At 34.6% G+C, this 14,256-nt stretch overlaps 1 protein-coding gene across 4 annotated transcripts in view; it reads right to left on the bottom strand.

Moving 5' to 3' along the window:
* Nucleotides 1-14,256, bottom strand: part of LOC106869316 (choline transporter-like protein 2) — a 159,727-nt gene that overhangs the window by 75,346 nt on the left and 70,125 nt on the right. The window contains exon 1 of one of the 4 annotated variants that reach the window (XM_052972467.1): nt 5,978-6,050. The exons of the other annotated variants lie outside the window; for them this stretch is intronic. Within the exon in view, the coding sequence (XP_052828427.1) occupies nt 5,978-6,035 (58 nt within the window). The 5' untranslated portion in view covers nt 6,036-6,050. Of the gene's footprint in view, nt 1-5,977; nt 6,051-14,256 lie in introns of those variants that run through there. 4 annotated transcript variants of the gene reach the window in all.

Raw genomic sequence — 14,256 nt, 5'->3', positions numbered from 1 at the left:
GGAATGGTTGGCGTTAGGAAGGGCATCCAGCTGTAGAAACTCTGCCAGATCAGATTGGAGTCTGGTGTAGCCATCTGGTTCGCCAGTCCCCAGTCAAATTGTCCAACCCCTGCTAGCATGGAAAGCAGACGTTAAATGATGATGATGATGATGATGATGATGATAGATAGCTATAGAGATAGATGGATAAATAGATAGATAGAGATAGATATAGAGATAGATAGATATAAATAGATATAGATAGATATAGATAGATAGATAGATAGATAGATAGATAGATAGATAGATAGATAGATAGAGATAAATATAGAGATAGATAAAGATAAAAAGATAGATAGATAGATGGATGGATAGATTTATTTATTTATTTATTGTAAGCAGTTTGTAAAGTAGCATGTAAATACTTTACCAAATAAACTAGCACTTCATTTTAGAAGCTATAAGGTGATGCACAAAAGCAGAAACAGCTGTAAGTTAATTAAGCTGATTACAAACTTCTTGTTCCCTTATTTAATTTCGTATATATGTCAGAAAGAGATAGAGAAAGGTACAGATAAAGAGGTTGTGATACTCTCACTCTCTCTCTAAGTTAAAAAGACTACATCACTTCCCAGATCTAGCCTACATTGCATCTTTATTATCAGAATAGATCATGTTGTCAAGGAATCTGATGTATATTTTGAAAAAAAGACAAAAAAAAAGGGAAAAAAAACCAAGTTATGTTATCGATAACAGCTGTTGACCAGGCACTATTATCATCAAATGATAACTACAATAAAATCATTAATAGTGGGAATGATAGGTATTGAGCAGAGATCAACAATAAATTTAAGTTGCCTAGAGCAAACAAGTTTGCAGATAGAAAATTTCACGTTTGCAGTTTGAAGTAGTATTGATTACTTGAGACAGTTGACTCCTCTAACATATATTATCTTCATATTCTGGTGCGCAAAAAAACAAAAAAACCAAAAAAAAAAACCAATGATTTCTGCTTTAAACCTTATGAGGCCTAACTGCAACTCAAGGAAGGCAGGGAGGAAAGGAATCAATATATGTTTTAACCAGGAATATGGTGCAATAATTACGACAACTCAATCTGGAGAGAAAGAGAGAGAGATCTGTACATATACACAAATGAACATACAATGAGCTAATGAAGAAGTCCATATATTGTCACTCAACATGCTAGAAATAGCAGCCAACTTTTTCTCAAATAAATTCTCATCATAGAGTCTTAAAAAGGGAAGGACATATTACATAATGTAGCCCTAGATACATTATGCCTGAAAAACGTTGGGATGGTCGTCAATGGAATGTCTGATCGTATATTTTTTCAATCAGACAAGATCAAAGGATAAACATACTCCACTGAGGAATTTTAATATAACTGAAGCATGTTCAGTAATGACTGGTCTCATTGCCCATTGCAATTTGAACTTCGGAGTAACATCACTTGTCTTAACCCTTTAGCTTTCAGATTACTCATTCAAATGTAAAGTTTATTAATTCATATTATTTTGAATAAATCATGCATCATCTCATAACTTTAAAATTTTTATGGTGTGATTGCATAGCTTTAGAATAACATGGTAAGGCCAGTATCAGAGGCCAGATATTGCCAGTTTGAAGACAAAACAGGTAGAATATTCAGGTCAGATATGGTTGGTTTGAATGCTAAAGGGTTAATGATAAGGATTTTTCTTTTCATAACAGGTATATCTTTCAGCTCAGTTCATTGAACATGTTAGGCCTCACTTAATATTTTCTTCATGCTGAAAGACAACTCTGAGAAATTTGCCATATCATTATTTTCAACTGCTGAAGAAGTGGATGCTTGTTTTTGTTTTCTTTTCACTAAAACCCCTACATATTTTCACAATCATTCTAAGTTCTGCAAGAAATCAGCTATATTCAAACCTTGAAGGAGATGAGCTGCCAGTTAAAATGCTTCAGTTATGCAGTATGTTACAATGACTCCATTAGGATTTGAGGACCAAGGAAGGACCCCACTCTCTGTAAGGCTTTGCATCTGTTTGGGCTACCAAATTCTACTCCCAAAGATTTGTTAGATCCAAAACTATGATAGAAAACACTCACCACAATGGGGAAAAAAAGTATGTTGAACAACAAAACCTTATGGTATTTCTACCCATCTCTATTATCTCCCTTTAACGAGGACAGAGTTCACCTTTCATTCTCATCTGAAGTTGACAGAATAAGTATTCAAGAGAATGTGAAATGTAATTCATTGAAACTTTTAAAGGTGGTAATCTAGCATGGCTGAAGTCTATTGACTGAAATCCTTTAACTCTTTTATAGATATATTCATCCAAAATTTCATTATCCTTAACTGCAGAAAGCAGTTTTATATACAAATCTATCTTCTGTTTGAAAATATTTTTGTAGAGATATGGCAAGTTTATTGAAGCAACAGGACTTGCAGAAAATACCAATTCTATTTTTTTTTTTTTTTAGTTTTGGTAGATATTTACCATCATAACAGGAATAATCATGAAATTTAATTCCACTGCTAAAGGGTTAAGGTGGTAGCCCAGTATGGCAGAAGTCCAGTGACTGAAAACAGTTATAGAAAAGATTATGCATAAAACAGTATATAACAGCTGCAACCATCCATTAAAGGCTAGAAACTTCTCTTTTTGCAACATAATTAACTTATCAAATTTTTTATTGATATTCTGTTTATAACTGCTTAGTAGACATATTGAGAGAGGTGGGGGAGAAAGAAAGAGGAGAGGAAGAGAGACAGAGAACACAGAGAGAGAGAGGAGCCAAAGAGGGAGAGAGGACATAGTGGGAGAGAGAAGATATCGGGAGGGGGAGAGAGAGAGAGAGAGAGAGAGAGAGAGATAGAGAGAGAGAGAGAGAGAGAGAAGAGATGGAGAGGGAGAGAGAGAAAAGAGATGGAGATGGAGCGAAAGAAAAAACATGGAGATGGGGAGAGAGAGAGAGAAGACATGGAGATGGAGAGAGAGTGAAAAGACATGGATATAGAAAGAGAGAAAGACATGGAGATGGAGAGAAAGAAAAGACATGGAGATGGAGAGAGAGGAAAGACATGGAGATGAAGAGAGAAAGAGAGAGAGAGAGAGAAAAGACATGGAGATAGATAGAGAGAGAGGATGTGGAAGGAAAGAGAAAGAGAGGATGTGGAAGGAAAGAGAAAGAGAGGATGTGGAAGGAGAGAGAAAGAGAGGACGAGGAGGGTGGTGGGAGAGACAAGATGTGGAAGGAGAGAGAAAGGACATGGAGGAAGAGAGGATATGAGAGAAAAGAGAGAGGACATGGGGGAAGAGAGAGAGGACATGGAGGAAGAGAAAGGGCGTGGGGGAAGAGAAAGGGTGTGGGGGAAGAGAAAGGGCGTGGGGGAAGAGAAAGGGCGTGGGGGGAAGAGAGGAGGAGAGAAAGGGAATAGAAAGGAGAAAGAGGGAAGGAGGAGTGGTAAGAGATGTACATTAAAAACTTATGGTGAGAAAAATGTGAAAGAGGTTAAGGAAACGAGAGAGAAAGTAACATAGAAAGATTGATAAGAACAAAGGGGAGGAGGAATATACATAGATATTCAAAGAAAGACTATAGAGGTGGAAGGGAGAGAGAGAGAGAAATAAATGGAAAGATATCGATTGCAACAAAAGGAAAGAGACTTACACAAAGACAAAACAAGAAAGTAAAGAGAGAGCACGAGAGAGAGAGAGAGAGTCAAAAGGAGAAAATGAAAGTAAGTGGAGCAGAGAGAATTAGAGAAAGCTACATCGATAAAGAAAAAGTCAGACAAGTAAGTTTTGTATATGAATTTAGGTAAAATGGGGGAGGGTTTTGAAGAACTAGTTTATCCACATGAAAGCGACAACAAACTTTATAATATCAGGAATGGGCAACCTTTTCCAAACAGTAGGCTTTATGAGACATTGTTCATCAGAACTTTCACGATAATTCTGAAATGATATTTTAACATTGTGTAGATATGGCTGTGAGGTTGAGAAGCTTGCTTCTCAATCATGTGATCTTGGGTTCAGTCCCACTGCATGGCACCTTACACGAGTGTTGTTCTACTATAGCCCCAAAGCCTTTAGAATGGATTTGGTTGATGGAAACTGACAGAAGTCCCTGGTACACATGAGTGTGTGTGTGTTATTTCTTTACTACCCACAAGGGGCTACACACAGAGGGGACAAACAAGAACAGACAAACGGATTAAGTCAATTATATCGACCCCAGTGCGTAACTGATACTTATTTAATCGACGCCGAAAGGATGAAAGGCAAAGTCGACCTTGGCGGAATTTGAACTCAGAACGTAGCGGCAGACGAAATACCGTTAAGCATTTCGCCGGGCATGCTAACGTTTCTGCCAGCTCGCCACCTTAACACACATGAGTATGTGTGTGCGAGTGTGCGCGTATGTGTGTTTTGTTCATGTGTGTGTGCGCATGTGTGCATGTGTGTATGTGTGTGTGTGCATGTATGTGTGGTGTGAGTGTGTATTCTTTTCTCGACACAAAATGATGGCTGTAAATGAGTACCACTGTGAGCACAATGAGCACAAGTGGGGTTGTTTGCTTCTAGTTTTCCATGGAAAACATTTGGCTGTGAGAAAATATTACCTTACTTAGTAAACAGGTGGGTGTTAGTGACAGGAAGAGCATCCGGTCATAGGAAATCTGCCACCACAAATTCCATATAACCCATGCAAGTATGGAAAAGTGTAGGTCAAATGATGATGTGTGTTAGTGAATTGGCAGAGTCAGAGTGTTGAATAGATTATCTTGTTCTGGCCTTTGGCACAATTCAAATCTAGCCAAGGTTAGCTTCACCTTTTATCTTTTCGAGATCGATAAAATATCAGTGAATTTTTAGTATGATGGGATGCCTTGTGGTATTTATTTAGGTTATGTGAGCTCTGAGTTCAAAATCTTGCCTAGACTATGATTATAGTGAAATAACCTCTTCCAAGTGAACTGACGAACAGTTAAAAATCAGAAGTGGTTGGGGACCAAAAAAAAGTTTATATCTTTATAGAGGAGAGACTCTCAGGACTCAATAGATACCTGTTATGATGATGATAATGAAAATAGTGCAGCTACAATATGTATTACACTAAACAAATAATAGAACATGCTCAAGAGAAAGCAAGAGTAAATGGGAGAGAAAAACACCAAATTAGTCAAATTCAAGATTTATGGAAAAAAGCATTATGTGTGACATACAAGAAGTCATAAAGGGTTGTATATCATCTGAATGTTCTAGGTACCTCATGCCTGTATTAGACAATGTATCAGAGAGAGTGTCCAGAGATGCCATCACCATGAAAAACATTAGCACTGACATAACACTTTATGTTAGTCATCTCTGGTTCATATTCCAATTTGTTTGGTTCATATTCTGATTGCTTCATATTATCATTGCATTTCAAGGTTATAAAAGGAACAGACTTTGATGTGATTAGTCACATTTAGTTTTAAAGCAGAGTTTTTCAAAGATGATTAGGCAAGAGATATGGATTTAATTTTCAAGAAATTTAAGTTTTGAAATGATTGGGGAAAAGTCAGTAATGTTACGATTTGTAAAAAGTTCTAATATCACAAACTCCTCACTCCCTATAAAAAGAGTGCTATAAATGATCCTATAAGATAGTGAGCAAGCAACAACTTTTGAAACTAGTGTTAAACATGGTTCCATGTAAATTTGGGGAGTTTGCAAAATAGAAATTAAATTTCGAATTTTAAGCCTGCTTCCATGATGAATAATGATAATGTGGAAAGAAATGCCATGAACAGTTATCATCTCAGATTCATTAGTTATCAAAATATTGAGCTGTGAGAAAGAATACATGGGGTTGTCAAGGTAGGGTAAAAGGGAATTGGCATCAAATTAGCTAAATTAATCTTTTAGTAATTAAGTCAAATAGATGGGCTGATGTTTTTGTTGTTTAGCACCAGTTCAGCCCTAGTCAAACAGACCTGTGATCAAATGCATTTCATCTGTGATCATTCCATATTTCCTTAAGACATAATGCATCTAGACCTCCACCGTTCAATGTGCACCTCCTGTTTTAAGACAGTAGTATATTTGAGGTAGATTTGGTTGCTACTCCTAACTGGTTGAGTAACTGATGATATAGTGACTCTCTCTTATGGATATATAGAAATAAGTTGTGTCCTAAATCAAGATAACATAGAAAAGTATTTTATGAATTAGAAATTGGAGAAAATTAGAACTTTTAAAAATTAATATATGGAATGACAGGGGAAATGGAGAGAATTGTTTTTTTTTAAATTGTGAGAAATAGATAGCTAGAGAGATAAAGACAGAGAGGAAGATGGATAGAGATAGAAACAGAAAAATATAAAAGGGAATAATTAGTTGTGGCTTATTGGTCACACCATATAAAAATAAAAATGCATGATGATAATAGCTAATATGACAATTAACATCATAATAAATTGATGAACTACGTGTTACTTTGAATAAGCAACAAGTAAAATAAACAGAACAAACAATTTTATTTCATGACACCATGTCTAACAATTTGACCTTAATGAATGATGAAACTACAAAACAAGAACAGTTATAAATATCTAAACAAACTTAATGACTGATAACAATATAGATTATCAAATATCTTTTTATTATGAATAAGAAGTACAAATAACATTAGTTTTCATTAGAAACAAGATAAACACAACATTAAGGTGTAGACTATTACATTAGATTAGATTGGATTGAATTGGCTAAATTGTGAAACTATAATTAATAGCTGTGAGGAGATGGGCAGTCAGAGAAGGACAAATCACTAACCATTTTCATACCAACCTGTTCTAGATTGCCTCAAGTTCTACGATACAAAAATCTCTTATTTCATAGTGCTCAAAACTTAAATAAAAACCTTCCATCATAATTTTGTGTAAGAAATGGAAGGTTTTAATTTAACTTTTGAGTACTAAGAAATCAGAGATTTTTGTATCATAGAAACTGAGACAATCTAGAATAGGCTGGTAGCAAAATAGTGATTTATCTTTCTCTTCTTTATGCTCCAAACACCAGTTTAATAATGACAAAATTACTTTTAGATTAGTATTGATAACTGAAGCAGCCTCAGATTAAACTACTGGTGTGTATAACATAATGTGTAAAAAAATATGGGAAAGTACTTGTAATATGTTGTCTTGAAGGAAATTTATCAAAATATTAAAAACAGGGTTTTCACACTGAATGTCTTCAAGGTGAAAAATGGCTTTTTTTTTCTAGAAGCTGACAGTTTTGTATTCTAGGAGTTATAGTCTAGACTTGATCCCTAGCTTATTGTTGGTGCTTACTTTGATCCCTAACTTATTACTGGTACTTATTCTATCATTGTTGTAATGAGTCAGATGAACCTATGAAATTTTATGTTTGCCTCAGTTGTAATTGTAGCAGTGGTAGTGTTGTTTTGGCAGTTGTTATATTGCTGTCTGTTTCTAGGATAGTCAAGCATAAATGTTATGCTTAGTAATAACTCATTAAGTTATTTACATTATTTACATATTTTAACTAATTCACCCAATTTATGCCTTGTAGTTTTGTGTGTTTGCATGTGTGTGTGCATATTACTGACAGAGACATACAGAAATGTTTCTGGCAGTAACACACACAGACACACAAATGCCTTTCCATAGCACCTAGTCATAATTATATATATTTAAATATATATATATATATATATATATATATATATATATATATATATATATGTCATGTTCTGAATATCATTCTTAAATAGCACAAGCTAGGTTACTCTCCAAACAATAAAACTAAGATACAAAGCTATAAAAGCATGTAAGGCATACAAGGTGAACAATTCTGCTCCAGTGTAAGCAACATATCCACCCACAGACATTCAAATGGTTCAACAACAATACCATCTTAAAACTGCTAGTTCAACTAGCCTGACCTAGGTAAACATATATGCAGCAACACTGGTTTTTTTTTTTCTTTTTTTTTGGACCACACCAGCACCATTGTTCATTGACCAAATACACTCTGTCTTCCCCACTGTAGATACCACTAGATGCTTCATAGATACATGAACAAGACTCAATGCCAACCACTGCAACATGGTTCAGACCAATTAATTTTTCACTCTAAGCTTGTCATGCTTTTAGCATGACAAACTTAGGGTTAAAAATTAAAAGGTTATTCCTAAGTATCTCGTTTTATAAATGTTCAGCCTACAGGTCCACACTAATAGTGATAGCTGGACTTAACCAGCAATAATCCAAAGACAAAGTTTCAAATTACTGTGCTTAAAACTCATTTTTCAAAATCAACACCTCTCTCTCAGCTTCCAGTGGTTTCTGTTCTGAAAAATAAAGAATTAACTAAATCCATATCACTTTATTTCTTTAATTGAAGGTCCCAAATAAGGTGAAGAGCCACTAGGTATAAGGGACTACAAAGGAGAAATTCAGATGAAAGGAACGAATTTACTTTACACTTGAAAGAGTTCGAGGAAGGGGGGGGGGACACAATGAAATGGAAGAGAGTTCTAAAGTTTGGCACATAAACCCACTTGATGCCGTTTCCTCTTTTTATACATACATGCTATTTCCCCACACTTGTCTGATATATTTAATTCCTACTCTCAAGGAAATGCATCCCTCTGGAACTCTCTCCGATCAGATTTCCTTCCAACTACTGAGCTGGCAAGGAAGGCTTCTATACAGTTGCTTGATCTTCTAGGAATAGCAAGCAAATCTCCCTCACATCACACTTTACTGTTTTAAAAAGAAGGAAGGACACACTGAATAATGTTGTCCTAGATAAAATGAATAGAAAAACGAACAGGATGGTCATGGTCGGTATGTTTGTTCATCTACTTGATCAGATCTAACCTTATGCTAAACAACCCTATTAACCTATAACAATTCAAACATTTAATGCTCCCTTTATCCCTTACTTTCAATCCACAAAAAAAAATTTTAAGGTTCCACCACGTAAATACCTCTAAAACTTAAAACATAAGTTTATTTTACTTATGGGGAGGGGGTCTATATTCAGTTGGAAGTTTAGCCAAAATTTGATTGAATCATCCTGAAATTTCTGGCATTTATTGATAAAAATTACTCAGATGATTACAAGCATGTACTGTGAGTTAAAAACACTAGATAAGTAACACACAATAACAAAGTAAATTGTCAACACTCCTTGTCATTAGGAGGCTATTTAAAATATTTTGGCAACAATGCATGCATGTTTTGTGTGAGTATGTGTGTATATATGTGTGTGCATATGTGTATTATGCATAATTAATGATACATAAACTGTGATTGTGCCAAACAACAGGCCATGTCAGAAGTTATACTTTGGAGTCTCTTGCACCCTTATAGAGAGCAGTGACCACTAAACTATATTAATGTTATTGACAGAGACGCAACAGGAAACTGAGGACCAACCGAAGTTAATGGAGAAAAGACACTTGATATGGCATGGTAAAATGCATCTAAATTGTAGCAACTCCAAGAAGATACATAAAGGCATTCAAACATTAACTGAAAAAGCACTGAATCCCTATCAGTATAAAATATATTCTTAAAAGAATAGTCGACAGTCGTTATATATATGTATAAATAAAGTTGGACTTGCAAACATATCTATAACATACTAGGTTCACACAGATGCATTTATTTATAGTTATTTTTGCATATACCAACTCTCAAGTAAATAAAACATGCAAAATTACCATGGTTCAAATTCAACTAATTAGCCAACAGACATTGCTAGGAATACTGTTCAAGTAAATATAAAGATCCATTCTTTAGCAACAGGAGAATGCTGAGAAGAATAACGATTTCTAAATTCAGTATAGAACTTTTGTTCAGAGTTTTATCAATTTTGCCACTCTTTCTATTATAGGCACAAAGCGTGAAATATTTGGAGGGTGACAAGTCTGTTACGTCAACCCCAGTGCTCAAATGGTCCTTTGTTTGGCCCCAAAAGGATAAAAAGCAAAGTCAACCTTAATGGCATTGGAACTCAGAATGTCAGACAGACAAAATTCTGCTAAGCATTTTGCCTGGCATGGTAAAAATTCTGCCAGCTTGCCATCTAAATAATAATCGACCTTTAAATTATAGGCACAAGGCCTGAAATTTGGGTGAGGGGATAGTCGATTACATCGATCTCAGTACTCAGCTGGTATTTATTTTATCGACCTCAACAGAATTTGAACTCAGAACGTGACGATGAATGAAATACTGGTATGCAGATTCTGCCAGCTCACTGCCTTAATAATAATAATAATAATAATAATAATGGTTTCAAATTTTGCCACAAGGGCAGTAATTTTGGAGAAGGGGGTAAGTCGATTACATCGACTTATTCAACTGGTACTTATTTTATTGACCCAGAAAGGGTGAAAGGCAAAGTTGACCTCAGATGAATTTGAACTCCCAATGTAAAGGCGGACAAAAAATGCCACAAACCATTTTGCCTAGTTTGCCACCTTTATGATAATAATATCAACAAAATAAGCTTCAAATTAAGTAGGTAAATAGTAGGAGCACTGTGTGACTTTTCCTTTCCTTAAAGCATTTTATAGTATGTAAAGTGTTTTGGGTTTGTGACTTCCTTTGTGTTTCTTTATGAAGTCTCAAATAGTGTTTTCTTCATTTGAAATCAAGTGTTGTATGTGCGTGTGTGTGTGTGTGAGAGAGAGAGAATACTGATAGTAACTCTCTAAACAATTCAAGAAAATTGATTCCTAACATAATTCCACATATATTTGGAGAGAGGATATTGATTAGATTGATCTAATACTGACCCTCAGAAGGAAGAGAGTCAAAGTTGATCTCAGCAGTATTTGAACTCATAATACAAAGATACACAACTAAATACTACAAGGCATTTGGTCTGAAGCTCTAACTATTCTGCCATTATGAATTTAAGAATGAAATTAAAATAAATAAAACCTCAACCAAGATTTAAAACTTGTACCAGACACAACTTCCTGTAAAGTTAATTCCACCCAACTCTAAAGTCAGGGAGGAAAATATTTTTGCTGACTCAAATACTATTTTTTCCTTATGCTCATTTCACAACCATAAAGTTATTTCAATTTAGGTTATACCTGAACCAGCTAACCTATGATATAAAATATCCCAGTTATGACCCATCTTTTTTATTTTATTGTTATTTCTATTTAGATGTAGCACACAGATTTAATAATGTTGTCTAAAGTATGCGCTGGCTGAATCGTTAGTATACTGGATGAAATGCTTGGCAGTATTTCGCCTGTTGCTGCGTTCTGAGTTCAAATTCTGCCAGGTCAACTTTGCCTTTCATCCTTTCAGGGTTGACAAATTAAGTACTAATGAAACACTGAGGTCAATGTAATCGACTCGTCCCCTCCCCCAAATTTCAGGCCTTGTGGCTATAGTAGAAAAGATTATTTAATTCGTTCTTTTGCAAAACTGGTTTTCTTAGGCAAGCAGTAAAACCAAGGCAAGCAGAATTATGGACTGTTATGTGCCCAAACTACATGAAGCAAAGTTTAAACTCTTGACATATGATCATTAGTTTAAAGAATATTCAATAATCATGTAATCAGAATATTTCACTTTGATCATATGACAATTGTATTTGATCGGACATTTAAACAAGTATAAAAGCTAAGAACAGGATGGAAGTTTTAAGTGGAACAATTTGGTGATCCAACTTCTCGTGTTTTAACTTTGGCAGAACAGTTAAGAAGTTTAGTGACAGATGAGAAAGTCCTATATACATTGGGTCACTAGGACAGAATATGTATCAGTCAAGTACTGGAGCCAATTCAATTACTGGCATCCCTCAAACTTTCAAATAAGAGATTGCAGCTATGAATCTCAAATGAGTTTTCTTAGTGCTACTGGAGCTTTAAAAAGACTGGACGTGGGTATCAATCATGGTCAATGTGATGATCACACACTACACACATTCCTTCCAAGCATTGCTGTAAACAGTGGAAGTTAGCTAGAATGTTAAAACTTAGTGTGAATGCACAGCAGAGTTAAAGGTCAATTTGTGCCAAGTGGCTTCACTCTCCATGCTTTAGCTTCATTACTATTGCAACAGTCTGGATACTTATTTATCAGACCATGTGTACACACCATGTCTACCAATTCAGTATTGTTACTATTTTAAAGAAGACAAACAAGGAGAGATTACTTGTGAGATAATAATTTGAGTCAATAAACTGGCTAATTTGATGACACTACACTTAATAGACACAGGGGATTAAGATGTCAAATTAATGCAGAACAAGTTTTATCTTCCATGTATTAACTTCCTTAATAATTCAATTTCATCAATTTAGGTTAATTGATCAAAAGATCTCATACACAGAAGATTTACAAAGTTCAAACTCTTGTTAATGAACAAGAATAAAAACATTTCAATTATATATAAACATTTCAGGATAGACTGGCTGGGGAGTTTAAAGTACAATAGTCATAACCCATAGCTCTTATGATATATTGTTGAAAGCATACATTAGTTTCAAGATGTGCAATTAATACATATCAACTCCACTTCTTGATACTGTTTTCTGAATTATTCATAAAGTAGTTTACTGTTGGATGTATACTTCATCAAAATATTTCCACCTCTTCCAGTCCACTGCCATTCTTGTCCAAACTGGAATTGTACTTCCCTTCAATGCCTTCATGCATTACCTCAATGTCCCTCCTCCCTGCCACCACCACCACTCCAACCACCTTCTCAATCTCTCGTGCAGAAACCATTCAGTAGTTCTTTTTGTCCATCTTATTTAACTCTGTTCTGCTTAAATGACCTACCAGCTCTCACTTTGCTTTTGCTTGAAGTAAATCTCTAACTCATGTAGTGGTCTATGTAGCTAAATAGTTGAATGATCTCCCTTGCAAGAAGGATTATAGACTAACCTCCCTTTACTAAGTTTCTCGAAGCATCTGTCATAAGACATGATTCTTAATTATCCAAAGATCAGATGGTGGCAATAACCAGGTAGCATGTCAAAAACAAATATAATTTTGTTAAATGAATTTTGCAGTCATACTATACCTCAAAATCTTGGTATAGGTATCAGAAAATCCACTTTCAGAATTAATATTCTTAACTGGTTTTGATGCTAAAGGTAGTACAGAATAACTCTATAGATTTCAGCCAATCAGTATCTCTGGACAGTTAGGGATGGGAGATCAGTTGTTAATGAAATCACAATGAAGACTGAAACCTGCCCAACTGATTCCATTTTTCTGTCACCAGAGAAATTGCATAAAAAGATAGTTGTATTGTTCTGTAGTACATTATATCAAGTTTGCACAAAAATAATTAAACTTTTTTCACTATCAACTTTAAAAGCAATGTGTCTCTGCTTAGAATAAATTATATTAAAAGAATCCATTAAAATCTTTATGACAGTAAGAAACAAGTCTATTTATTCCAGTAACATAGAATTCTAGAATCCTCAAACCAATGAATTCTTTGAAGGTATTTTGAACTGTTGCTTGGTTGTTGATCTCCTTTTGCAGGAAGTTATTAAGATGCTTGGAGAAAATAGTACTTTGTCAGGGAGAGGCCTGGGGATTAAGTTGGGTTATTAATGCACCAATAACTTATCAATTGGTTCCCTTTTAATTTATGTAATGCTTACATGATAGCAACTTATAGCTAGGTAGAAACTGCTTATGTTGCTCTGCAACAGAAAAGCAAGGTTTAGAAAACTGAACAAAGAGTAATGATTCTGAAACTAATCTTACCAATGTTGGAATGTACTCCGAATACTATAAAATGTTTCATACACAGATACATACATTGGTATACTGTTTTTTTCTTTTTCTTTTTAAATAAGGTATCATATGAAACAATGTTCAAATTTATTATTTAAGCAGACACTTTTTAAGTGACTATAATACACACTTCATTTATTGAACAGAATCAAAGCATATTGTTTGTCTCCCACCATCAACCAACAATCTTCCAAGTGAGCTTTACCATTTAAGCAATTATCATTTAATGATTCATAAAATGTAATACTAATGTTACAGTGTGGTTACAATGTTTGCTTTGCAAGCATGTAATCCTTGCTTCAGTCTAAACATGTAGTGTCTTGGGCAAGTGTGCTTTACTTTAGCATTGAATAAAAATAAAATGCTCTGTGAGTGTAATTTGTAAGACAGACACTGTGTAAAACCCATTGGAGATATATATATATATATATATATATATATATATATATATATATATA

Source organism: Octopus bimaculoides, chromosome 1 (genome assembly GCF_001194135.2).
Source record: "Octopus bimaculoides isolate UCB-OBI-ISO-001 chromosome 1, ASM119413v2, whole genome shotgun sequence".
In the NCBI taxonomy this organism is placed as follows: Eukaryota; Metazoa; Mollusca; class Cephalopoda; order Octopoda; family Octopodidae; genus Octopus; species Octopus bimaculoides.
This window is presented reverse-complemented; position numbering and strand designations above follow the sequence as displayed.